This window comes from Populus trichocarpa, chromosome 4, assembly GCF_000002775.5.
Source record: "Populus trichocarpa isolate Nisqually-1 chromosome 4, P.trichocarpa_v4.1, whole genome shotgun sequence".
NCBI lineage: Eukaryota > Viridiplantae > Streptophyta > Magnoliopsida > Malpighiales > Salicaceae > Populus > Populus trichocarpa.
In genome coordinates this window covers 4555641-4568587 of record NC_037288.2, presented here as the reverse complement: position 1 = coordinate 4568587, position 12947 = coordinate 4555641, and the positions used below count along the sequence as shown (strand labels likewise).

At 31.2% G+C, this 12947-nt stretch overlaps 1 protein-coding gene across 1 annotated transcript; it reads left to right on the top strand.

Annotated features, from left to right (window-relative positions):
• The first annotated feature begins 4292 nt into the window (after positions 1-4292).
• On the top strand, positions 4293-9043 carry LOC7470216 (ubiquitin-like modifier-activating enzyme atg7). The gene is made up of 14 exons (XM_002305041.4): positions 4293-4768; positions 5023-5240; positions 5495-5686; positions 5788-5842; positions 5928-6022; positions 6185-6371; positions 6481-6586; positions 6664-6808; positions 6883-7041; positions 7198-7386; positions 7576-7755; positions 7839-7954; positions 8073-8235; positions 8782-9043. The coding sequence occupies exons 1-14, from the start codon at positions 4606-4608 to the stop codon at positions 8959-8961; spliced, it is 2148 nt and encodes a 715-aa protein (XP_002305077.3). The 5' UTR covers positions 4293-4605; the 3' UTR covers positions 8962-9043.
• Positions 9044-12947: the final 3904 nt, after the last annotated feature.

The following is a 12947-nucleotide window of genomic DNA, read 5'->3' as shown; positions in this document are numbered from 1 at the left end:
CTAATTTGAAGAAACAGAAAATAATTAATTTGCAATTCTGACTAAGTAATTTGCAATGCCGCAAGCACTAGATCAAGATATATACATTCCTTTCATTGCTCAAGAATAAAAACCCAATTAAAGCAATCACAAGCATTTACGCAAGCAATACAGTAAAATAAAAACCCAATAAAAAACTACAAATGGTTACCTTAGATATGGATTTTTGAGCATTCAAAACAACAACTGTGTCTCTGATCTCTGAATTGAAAAGCAAATACAATAAATATAATAGAGGATAGACTAATTAATTAATTAAAAAGGAAAAAACATAATTAAAACTTACTGCTATAAAATCGAACTTTCTTCTTGAATCTACAGTAGTACAGTGTGTTTTAGTCTTTTAGACCCAACATCTTGTCTGCAACCATAAAATAAAAATAAAATTGCCAGAAGAAATTCAGCAAGGTCATTAATCAATTATGATCTTGTTGTAGAAGGGGCTGAAAAAAATGACAATGAGAGAATGTTGACAGGATGCATATGTGAAATGTTATAGAGATTCAGAGAAGTACCATGTGTCTGTGATCTTGTATAGATGAAGAGGAAAGGCCAACTAGATAGGTTCTGCCGTTCTGGAACACGTTGATCTATTGTTGAGACTTGAGAGGCTTGATTGGTTTCAACTTTCAAATTTTTGCTGATGCTTGGCGTTTCTCTGGTTGTTTGTGTTTGAGAGTCTAAGACTCTAAGGAGGGGGCGGCCGCCGGTGCTAGTGTTAGGATTTCAGCTGATGCTTGGCGTGTCTCTGGTGTTTGAGAGTCTAGGAAGAGGCGGCGATCGCGGGTGCTAGGGTTAGGATTTCAGCTGTGCGTGTCTCTGGTGTTTGAGAGAAAGAGAGGGGGCGGCCGCACTGCTAGGGTTAGGTTACTGGGCATGAGGCAAAGAATTTTTTCTATTTATAGTATTTTTTTTAATTAGAACCGGTTCGGTTCGGTTCGGGTTGGCCGGTTCAGGCACACCAAAACCGGAAACCGAACCGGACCGGACATTTTTCTAAATATTTTAACCGGTTCAATCGGTTTTTTGTACCGGTTCGGTTTTTTGGGTTAATTTTTTTTCGGTTTTCTCGGTTAAATCGGTTTTTCGGTTTTTTTGCTCACCCCTAATCTATATAATATTTACAATGGAGATCGATTTCGATACTCCATACCCGCCTTTATTGAAGGTGGACTTGCAATAGAGATCCACGTAAAATTTCTTCATATCCAGTTTTTATTAAATAAAATACATAGATTATGAAAACAAATTGTATATTTATCAAACAAAATTTATAGAAGTAGTTTTTTTAAATGAAAAAAAACAATATAACTTATTTTAGATATATATTAAAAATTAAAAATATAAATTATATATTAATTTGAATATGACACTCTATTGTGTTGGAGTATACCCTCTCTGCCTTTGCATCCAAAAACTGAGTATTTTAGCTCGTCTCCCTTTCTATATCTCCACCTCTATAAAGACAAAAATTTCACTATACATAATAACGAGAAGTTTAGTTTAACTAGTTAGAATTTAGATTTATTCTCTAAAAATCACCAGTTCGAGTTCTATAAACTTTAAGACTACTAGAGACTTATATGATCGTTAACTTTAAAACCTATAAAATTAATCAAGATACACGCAAGTTGGTCCGAATACTCATATTAATTAAAAAAAAAACACAAATTCCTCTATTCACACGACCATTTGAATCAATGGAGATGGATATCCAGCTGGTATAATTATATTAAAAAATAATCTAAAAAAGTAGGGAAAATACTATAGCTCCCCACGTAAAGCACTTTAAATTGTTTTTTTTTTTTCAAATTATGTGTTTTCTATGATGATTTTATTGATTTTTTTATGAATAATTATATATTAGCCAGACATATAGAATTTTTAAAATAATTTGTTCATTAATATTGAATAAGAATATAATATAATTTTTTTAATTATAATTTTGATCTAATTTTTTGTTCTCATTTTTTAAGATAATTTTGGAGAGATGATTGATAATGGAAGATTGCTTTCATGATTACAATGAGTTTTTGTTTAAAAAACAATTTTTTAAAAAAAAAACAATTGTCAGAAGTTAAAAAGAATGTGTAAACAATTTTTTTAAGTTTTTTATTCAAAATATATTTTTTTCCTTTTTATTTCAAATCATTATAGGTTTTTGGAATTTGTTTTTGATAATTGTTCTATTTTATTCAATGAACTCTTTTGGTAATAAAAAATAAATTTTATTTTCAAAACAAAACAAAAAATTTACATGAATAGGAAAAGACAAGTTTGATGAAAAAAAATATTTTTTTTTTGTTAATTTTATTTTTAGTATTTTCTAAAAATTTCTAGTTTTATAATTATTTAATTAAATAAAAAATAGATTCTAGAAAAACAAAGTAGTGAAACCCTAGCAGGAGCATGACTTAGATCATGGGTTGTGGGAATTAAGCAAGTTTGACCCGAGTCAATTCAAAACATCATTTAATTTTTCTTCTATTTCTTACAAAAAATCATTGAATAAACATTGTTTTTTGTTTCTTGAAAAAAGTCTAACTGGGTTTAGCTAGGTCAATCAAGTTGTACATGCACTCACCAAGTTGGATGGGCCACATTGTATCAATTTCTATCTAATTTATTAAGAAACTCAATCTAATCTAGAAATCATAGTTATTAAACCTGGATTGACCCGGCGGGTTGACTCGGGACCAAGTGGCTGGACCGATCGGGGTAAAATAAAAGACCGGCAAGAGCAAAAAAATGATCAAACCCGATTGACCTGCCGGGTCTACTCGTGACCCTAGCGACCTAGCAAAACCCGGTAGAGTCTAGGTTTTTTTTCCTAATCAGAGACGTTTCTTTTTTCATATTTTTTAGTTGGTTACCTTTTCAAAGTTTATTATATAAATACTAGAAGAATGTTTTTATTTTTTTAATATGGAATTTGAAACCTTTTAGTATAAATATTCTGTGTTCACAAGAAAAAAATTATTTTTTCAATGTGGGATTTGAAGCCCTTTAGTATATATACTTTATGTTCACAAGAAAAAAATTATGATTTTTTAATCTGGGATAAAAAACTTTTTTGATTTAAATACTTCAACTTAAAATAATCACATAGTATTTTTTCAATATGAGATAAAAAAAACTTTTGAAATAATATTTTAAACTTTATTATTTATAATATGTATAGATTATATTCATATGAATTGTTTTTTAATTTTTTTATATAAAATATTAAAATTTTAAATATTTTTTTAAATTAATTCAAGTTGATTTAGATTAATTCATGTAATCAATAATCTAGCATTTTAGCTGGGGGGATAGAGTTTAATAACTATATTAAAAAACTCTGTTGACCCACAAAACTAGTTAAGTGTAAAGGCATTATCAAAAAAAAAAAAAAAAAAATTCCCGGCAGTGGCGCACACGCAACTGAATAGTCATCCCCTAATTCTTGTTGCATTGTTATCGTTGGTTTGGATCACCTATTTTTGCCGAATGGGATGTGGTATACACATTTGCTTGAATAAATAACTATAATAAATATAAATGAAAATAAAAAAGCAAACAACGAGAATGTTTTGTTAAAAGCAAAGAATTCTTTTTTAAAAAAAAAAAAAAACAGGATGGGTCGGACCTAGTTTGCAGGTCTGGAATTTGTAGTGAACAGCAAATCACAACTTATTTGTTTGTTTTTAGGTTTGATTATATTTAAAAAAAAATTAAAAATAATAATTATTATTATTTTTGAATTATTTGAATTTATTGATATAAAAAATAAATCTTTAAAATAAAAAAAATATTATTTTAATATATTTTAAAATAAAAAACATTTAAAAAAAACCTTACCCAGTTACCCGCATTCTCGATTTCATAATATGTTATCAGACCCGACGTGGAACAGTAAATACTAAAAAGAAGAGTAAATATTTATTTAGCCCTTCTATTTTTATTGAAATAATTATTTAATCCCTGTAGTTTTATATTCATGGTTAAATAAGTCTTATGTAATTAGTTATCATTTAAAATTTAATTATGCACCCAAAAACAACTTACAATCTAATTGTACCCTTAATTCTTAGCCAAAATCTCCAACCTTACCAGAAAAAAGCAGGTTTAAGAAGTGATTTAGTTTGGACATTTTGAAAAAGAGTTAACAGTGACCTCCGCATAAGGGACTAACTTGTGATGTGTTCAGACAAACAAGGACTAGATAAAGAACAGGAAGAACTAAATAATTATTGAGAAAATATTAATGAAGTGAAAGTCTAAAAACAGAAGGGAAAAGGATTTCTCTCGTCGCGGAAGATCCAGTTTCAATTCCAAACACGAACTGAAACAAAGTCCTTCTTCTTCTTCTTCGTTATTCGCTTGTTGTCTTGTCTCCATGATGTTTTTTAATTACTTTAATTAAAAACCAAAAGCGAAAACACTCTCAAAGTCAGGAAGGCTGCTTTTCTCTTTGCGTCAAAGAGTTCAACAAACAAGTTGAAGAATATATAAACATAAAGAGTTTGCTTACAATCAATCAATCTGTCAAATCTTAATCAGAATTGAAAGGTATAAGAGTGCGTTATGGCTCAAGAGGAAAAGAGTAGGAGTGGATGTGGATCTTCATCTTCTACTATCCTCCAATTCGTACCCTTTAATAGCTTAGCTGACGAAGGTTTCTGGCATAGATTGTCTTCTTTGAAGCTCAACAAATATGGCATCGATGATTCTCCTATACCCATCACCGGTAATATCTTTTTTTAATTCTTTTGGGTTTTCTTTAAGCATTCAAATTGTTAATGATGAGAACTCCGAAATTGATTGATGTGTAATCATATATTGAAACTATATTAATCAAGCTTTTTGAAAAAAAGAAAAGGAGTTAACAGTTAAGAGGCTGGATTTTGAATAGGAGGCAGGTGTGGATTTTGTGACTAGTCATATGTTGATACAGACGATCTTTATTCATGTAAACTAGGATTTGGACTGGTCTTGTTTCAGGGTTTTATGCGCCTTGCTCACATTCTCAAGTATCCAATCACCTGAGACTTCTCGCTGAATCTTTGCCGACTGATGAAAATGACCAGTCTTCAATGCCAGCAATTAGTCGCGGTAACAGGAACAGATGCCCTGTACCCGGGACTCTTTACAATACAAATACATTGGAGGCCTTCCATGCCCTGGATAAAAAGAGCTTGCTAAAGGAGGAAGCAAACAAGGTATTTCATTCAGATTGATCTTGGATGAGCAATTTTAGCATTGCAGTGATGAATTGACTTTATTGTAAGTTGAGAGAAAATGTGATTTAACTGCTTGTTTGTTCAAGTGAAGAGGGTATTTGGTTCAAATTGGTCTAATTCTTGAACTGTAAACATGGCCATCTCCCATCAGTGATTTCCATTTTGTGAAAGAATATGTGATGATTTCTTGAGATAAAGATGTCACATGAAAATTCTGTTTTGTGAATAACTAGATTTGGGAAGACATTCATAATGGGAGAGCAGTGGAGGACAGTGCGGTGCTTTCAAGGTTCCTTCTTATATCCTTCGCAGACCTAAAAAAATGGAGCTTTCATTACTGGTTTGCTTTCCCTGCCTTGGTGCTTGATCCTCCTGCGACATTGGTTGAATCAAAGCGTGCTTCAGAATGGTTCACCTCAGAAGAGGTGCATATAATATGATAACTGTTGGGAATTCAGTAGTGATCCATTATAATAGCTGTCATTTATCTGTTTAGCAATACTAAAATGATATGTGTAATGTGTAGGTAAAATCCGTATCTGTGGCTTGTAATGACTGGCGTAACTCAAGCTTAACCGCAGGTAAAATCATCTCTTTTCTTTCAGTTCACATGTCATTTGGTCAATGAGATAACCTTAACTCCTTGATCATGCAAATCTGCTGCAGATGTTCCATTCTTTTTTATCAGTATTGCTTCCAATTCCCATGCTACTATCAGGCATTTAAAGGATTGGGAAGCCTGCCAGGCTGATAATCAAAAGGTCCATCTCCAAACTCTTCCAGTTCCTTGGAAAAATGAATATCATGTATCTATAAATAGGGCAATTCTTGTATATTTATCTGTTTATATGCTCCTGGGGTAAAGTAATGAGATGTGATTGTAAATGCCTCTCTCTTAAAGCTAATTTGCCTTCTATCATCAGGTGCTATTTGGTTTTTATGACCCATGTCATGAAAAAGATCCTGGTTGGCCTCTTCGCAACTTCCTAGCACTGATTTCTTCAAGATGGAATCTGAAGAGTGTCCACTTTTTATGCTTCAGAGAGAGTCGTGGTTTTATGGATATGGAGTCTTCCCTTGTCATTGAAGCCTTAATAACAGCTCCACAAGGTAGACCAGCTGAAATTGGCTAACACAGCTCTAGTCCAATTGCTGTTTTGACTTCCTACAGCATGCATATATGGTGAATCTCTAACTTGCAAGAAATATCTGTTTTCAGGATTGAATGATCGTCAACTTGTACCTAATGCAGTTGGATGGGAAAAAAACAAAAATAAATACGTATACAGATGTATTAACCTTGCTACATCCATGGACCCAACTAGGTATTTGTCCCCATTTCTCCTCCTTGTCCATGGTAGTATCACCCCATTTATCTTATCATTTCAAATGTTCTTTACAGGTTGGCCGTATCTGCTGCAGATTTGAATTTAAAACTAATGAGATGGCGTGCCTTGCCATCCCTTAACTTAGATGAGTTATCTTCTGTGAAGTGTCTTCTCATAGGAGCAGGCACGCTTGGATGCCAGGTTGCTCGCATGCTTATGGTGAGTGTGATATGAAGATTCGATTTATTGTTGACAGTCTATATGTTGGTTCTCAAAGATTATGTATGTTGCAGGCTTGGGGTGTCCGAAAAATTACACTACTTGACAATGGAAGAGTGGCTATGTCTAATCCATTGAGGCAGTCCCTGTACACATTGGATGACTGCCTCGATGGAGGTGATTTTAAAGCCTTGGCAGCCGCTAAAAGCTTGAAGCGTATTTTTCCAGCTGTGGTAATTAATTTTACTTTTAATAGCTATGTACACAAGGCTTAGCTCAAAATGAATGTTGATCCTTTTCTTTTCTTTTCTTTCTTTTTCATTTTTTCTCATCATGAACATTAATCCTTGCTAATAGTTCATCTCTTGTTTTCCTTTTTTTTTCCTCAGGAAGCAAAGGGTGAAGTGATGGCTATACCAATGCCTGGTCATCCAGTGACTAACCAAGAAGAGAAGAGTGTGGTTGATGATTGTAGCCGTCTGTATGATCTGGTTGATTCCCATGATGCAGTTTTCTTGTTGACTGATACAAGAGAGAGCCGATGGCTCCCAACCCTTCTATGTGCAAGTGCTAACAAGGTGTCTTCTTAATCTGATCTGTGTACCTAATACAGTTCTTGTGATGTTTTCAGTCTTTTCTTTCACCAGGCTTATGTTGAATTGATCTGGAGGATCAATTAACTTGATTTCAACTCATTGGTTTGGCCATCAATTATTAATTCATATGGATGTTTGCTTTTATTTATTTATTAAATTATCCTTCTGCAGATTACTATAACTGCAGCTCTTGGGTTTGATAGCTTCTTGGTAATGCGGCATGGCCCTGGTCCTTTTAGCTCTGTTCATGCTAACACTTCATCTGTTGATATGGAAAACCTTGCTCAAACTGACAAAGGAGGGAAGAGACTGGGCTGTTACTTCTGCAATGATGTGGTTGCACCTACAGATGTAATTTACTAGAATGCAATTGATCTGATGTATTAATTGTTTTTTAATCAAGTTCAGAATTAATTCATGTTCTCTTTGTGCAGTCAACTGCCAATCGAACTTTAGACCAACAGTGCACTGTTACACGTCCAGGGCTTGCTCCTATTGCTTCATCTCTTGCTGTAGAGCTTTTTGTCAGCATCTTGCATCATCCTGATGGGTAAGTCTGGAAAACTATGTCAATGAAGCTCGTAGTCTACAAATATTTATGTCTATGGCATCCTCATATTAAGAATTTATTAAGAAATTCCATTTCTTTTGCTTTCATTTGTGAACAGGATGTTTGCTGAAGGTGATATCACAAACTCCACTAGTAGCAGTGGTGGCAGTGAGCCACCTCTTGGTATATTGCCCCACCAGATTCGGGGTTCTCTCTTTCATTTTTCGCAAATGACCCTTGTAGGCCACTCCTCTAATAGTTGCACTGCTTGTTGCAGCACTGTAAGTTTTTGCTGATACAAGAAGATTTTTCAATTAATTTCACGTGCCTGCTTCATCATCTCTTACAATCTTACTTCTAGTGTTCATACAAGTGGCAGTTTAGTGGGTAAATAAGATGATAATGCTCTTGTTGCTTAGGCAGTCCAAACAATTAGGGAATTTAAGAATAGGGTTTCACCAGATGCCTTTCTGACCCCCCGCCCCCCCCTGAAATTCCCTTTTGTTAACTTATCTTCTCTTCATATAGGGTTTTCTCAGCCTGAACCCCTTAATTTTAAGTGTTTGTTTGCAGCTCATGTGGCCTCCCTTGGTCCTTTTAGAGGCACTTTGTTATTGAGACTGATCATTGACAGAGTTTCTTTTAGGAGCTGCAGAAAAGATAGCATTCATACGCATATACCTTCTATCAAATTTGGGATGACAGTTGCAATATATATATATCCTTTCTTTTGCAGTCGACATGTTCTTCATTTGTTGTTCTTTGTTCTCTAGTTCTTTCATTACATTATAACTGCAATTTAACTTATGATCAAACAATATGCTCAGGTTGTATCAGAATATCGGAAAAAAGGAATCGAATTCCTGCTTCAAGCAATTAATCATCCTACTTATTTGGAGGATCTCACCGGACTCACAGAATTGAAGGAGTCGGCTAACTCATTTAAATTGGACTGGGATGATGAGACAGATGACTTCGATGATGATGATGATTGTGTTGAAATATAATTATCTTTCCACATTTTCTAATTGTTCTCATATCAATTGTACAAATGAAAGCAAATCAGTGACATTCTTTTCTTCTCCATTATGTTTGATCTACCTCAGAGATCAAGATCACCAGCATGAAATACTGCTTGTTAATTAACGACATAAATGCTGATGCCCACGAGCAACCAAAAAAAAAAAAAAAACAACCTACTGGTTTGAGTTGAAGAAGGAGCTGGTTGTGTTCTAAGAGTGTGTTTGGTATTGCGGTAGCTGTTGTGGTTGTGGTTTGAAAAAAATTGTTTTATAAAAAGTATTTTTAGTTAAGGTTGGTTTGAAAAAAATAGGTGTTTGGTTAAAACCATGGTTGAAATTGAGGTTGAAGAAAAAATAGTTTAATGTGTTTGGTTAAAAATGTTTTTGAAATTGAGGTTATAAAATAATTTTAAAAAATATATATTAATATTGATGGTTTTAAATTTAAATATTGTAGAATTAATTACTCCTATTACTTCATGAAATAAAAAATACTTTATAAAAAATACTTTTTATTATTTCATTAAACTATTTATAATTTCATTACGTATAAAATTCATCCGATAAGAATTACAGTTTTCATAATTTTTTTAGCGTAGATAAATATTATCAGGTATAAAATTGATATTACAATGTGAGTGAATTTAATTAATTCATTTTATACTAGTGTTTTTTTTAAAAAACAAATGTTAAAAAAATTAACACACTGAAAAAAAAAAAAAAAAAAAAGAATTTCACGTGAACAGTGCAATTCGCACTGTTCACATGCTCCACTGTTCAGTGAACAGTGGAGGCATGATACACTGTTCAATGAACAGTGTATCATGCTACACTGTTTGAACAGTGTATCATGCTACACTGTTTGAACAGTGTAGCATGGTTGTTCTCAAAGAGCCGTGCAAAAAAGCAGTATCTTTCTGTTTTTAAATTGCCTGCGTTTCGCACGCAATTCATTGTGGGACCCATATATAGTGAATAACTTTTTTTTCTTAACCAAACACTGAGCCAGTGCGTTTTTGAAAAAACACAACCTCTACCTCGTTGCCAAACGGGCTCTAAGGCTTAAATGAATCTGGTACATGTGACTTTGAAGTTTGAACTCAATTATATATATATATACACACACAGAGTAAAGCTAGAAAGAGAAATTGAGATAAGTATGGCTTTTCTTTGTTAGAAAGGCAGGATTTTTTTTCCAGTTATGTAGATGATGTGAGAAGGCAAGAACCAGGCTCATTTTAATTGTCCTTCGGAGTTGTGTCAAGATTTGGAGTGTTGTGTTTTTTTTAAAGTGTTTGAACTCAGCACGTTGAAGAGTCCGTTTCTAGAAACGTGGTTGATATCTCGTCCTTTCAAATTTTAAATTGCTTTTGTTTTTGTTAATTTTTTTTATGTTTCTAGATTGATTTAATTTGTTAATTTTAAAAATAATTTTTAAAAAATAAAAAAAATATATTCTTTTAATATATTTTTAAATAAAAAATATTTATTATTGATTAAACTGGATTGAACTTGAGAGTGTTGGATAAATAATTGTTTGTTATATGTGTGGTGTATTTTAGATTGGATTGAATAATTTATCTTATTATAAATTTAGTTGATATTAGATGAGATTTGACCGATGTGAGATCTAAACACTAACTGAATTTTACTAGACAAATCGAGTCCAGATAAATCTCGTGTAGTTATAAAATCCAATGCTCCTCTTTATGAACAAAAAAAAAAAAAAAATAGGAGAATTATTTGAAATTGTTAATTTTTTAACTAAATTTCCAATCTATCTTTATAAGTTTAATTGTTTTCAATTTCTTCATGAATATAAGGTCATTCTCCAATATGTATTTTTATCATATTTTTTCACGTAAATGGATAGAAATACCTTTATGTAAGAAACTAAAATTTCATATAAATTATTAAAATGCTAATAAACATGAAAACAAAAGGAATTTTAATATCACGTTATAATTTATTATTTTTAAATATTTTATGATAAATTAGGCTGTGTTTAAGTTTTTCGTGGGAGGATGTTTTCATAGTTTGAATGACAACATGTGCAGAAGGATAAATTGTAGAGTGATCTAAACTAATTTGGAGACAAATTAGAAGGAATTACATTTATAATTTATAGAAACATATTAGAGATTAAACCTAAATTATAAGGATAATTTAAGCTATTTTTTTATATATAAAAAAAAACTATACTACCCCAATTGCTTAATGGACTAAGGTCTCGTTTGTTTGCTGGAAAGTAGTTTCCATTTGGAAAGTGGTTTATTTAGAAAGTAGATTCCTGAAAAGTGAATTATTTTTCGATATTTAATAGTGTCATGAAAAATAAGTTGGAAAACACTTTCTAGTGTTTGGTTATGTCATGGAAAATAAGCTGGAAAATAACTTATTAATATATATTTTTTAAATTTATTAAAATAATGAGGAACAAATCTTACAAATTAAAAAGTTGAATTTCAATAAAATTGAAAAAAAATCTAATTTCATAAATTATATCAAATAAAATAAATAAAAATCAAAATAATGGAGATCAAATCTAATAGATAAAAAAATTAAAAGATGATGAAATTAAAATAATAATAATTATAATTTTATAAATTATTTCAAATAAAATAAGTAACAACCAAAAGATTGAGGACCAAATTTGATAGATAAAAAATTTCAATTACAAAAATAATAAGAGAAAAGTAAATAACAATCATAAAAATAAGGACCAAAGTTAATATAAAAATTAAATTAAATCAAATTTTAAGGGGTGAAATTGAAAAAAAATATTCACAACAAAATATATAGCAATCAAAAGTTTGAGAACCAAATTTGTTATACTCAGCAAATAATATGATATTTCTAAATTTTTCACAACTTCTGGAAAGTGTTTTCAACTCAAAATAAAAATATTTTTCTAGAAATCAAGTCAAATTTTTCTTTATTGAAAAGTATTTTCTGCTAATCAATTTTTCTAACCTGTGTATATGTCTAAGCTCAAAGAAAAAAAAAACGTTCATTACTAAATACGAGGTGACTAAGGAGCTTAGTAAAGCTTCTATTATTATGAATAATGTTATTATTCTACAAAATATTTGTCATCGATGAGTTTTCAAATAACATTAATGATGGATGGGGTCTTTATCCTTCTATTATATGCAGTGGCGGATACAAAATCCAATTTTAGTAGGGCAAAATAATATAAGTAAATAATTAAATTAATTAAGATCCAAAAGTCTAAAAATTATAAGTTTCTAATATAAAGTTTAAAAATTTACATATATTATAAAAAAGATGCTCAACAAAATTCTATTTTTTTCTTATAATTCATAATCATTCAACCAATCATTCCGGATTTGATTGTATAACTGATTTTTAATTAATTTCATCATTTAAAGTATTCTCTCTGTTGATGCAATCGCCACCGGTAAGATTAATGATAATTTTATAAATAAAAATACTAAAAGATATACAACAACCGTCTTTATCTCCACCAATTTTTTCCCACTAATGCAGTTGCCACTGGTAAAATTAATGCTAATTTTACAAGTACAAAAGACTAAAGGATATACCACAACCTTATTTTATTAGTTTCTCACGGTCTTTTTTTAAATTACATTGAAAATTCAACTACAACTAAACAACATAATTAAATCCATTTTAATCTTCATCAACACAACAACATACAATAAATACCATAACTACAAACATTTACTATGGTTCAAAAAGTTCTCATTCCCCTCGTTAAATGGCCGACACTACTTTTACAATAAATACCCAATTTTTCTTATTTAATTATGCTTTATTAATAGTCATTTACATCATATTTCATCACAAGAACATCACATTTTCACAATTTCATAATTAAATCAATTTCAATCTTCATCAACACAACAACACGCAATAAATAAACATAACTACCAACATTTACTATGGTTCAAAAAGTTCTCATTCCCCTCCTTAAATGGCCGACCCTA

Coding starts and splice junctions, on each gene's coding strand:
- LOC7470216 (XM_002305041.4), top strand. CDS start 4,606: ATGGCTCAAGAGGAAAAGAGTAGGAGTGGATGTGGATCTTCATCTTCT. Junction 6,587..6,663: donor ACATCCATGGACCCAACTAG/GTATTTGTCCCC, acceptor TGTTCTTTACAG/GTTGGCCGTATCTGCTGCAG. Junction 6,809..6,882: donor AGGTTGCTCGCATGCTTATG/GTGAGTGTGATA, acceptor TGTATGTTGCAG/GCTTGGGGTGTCCGAAAAAT.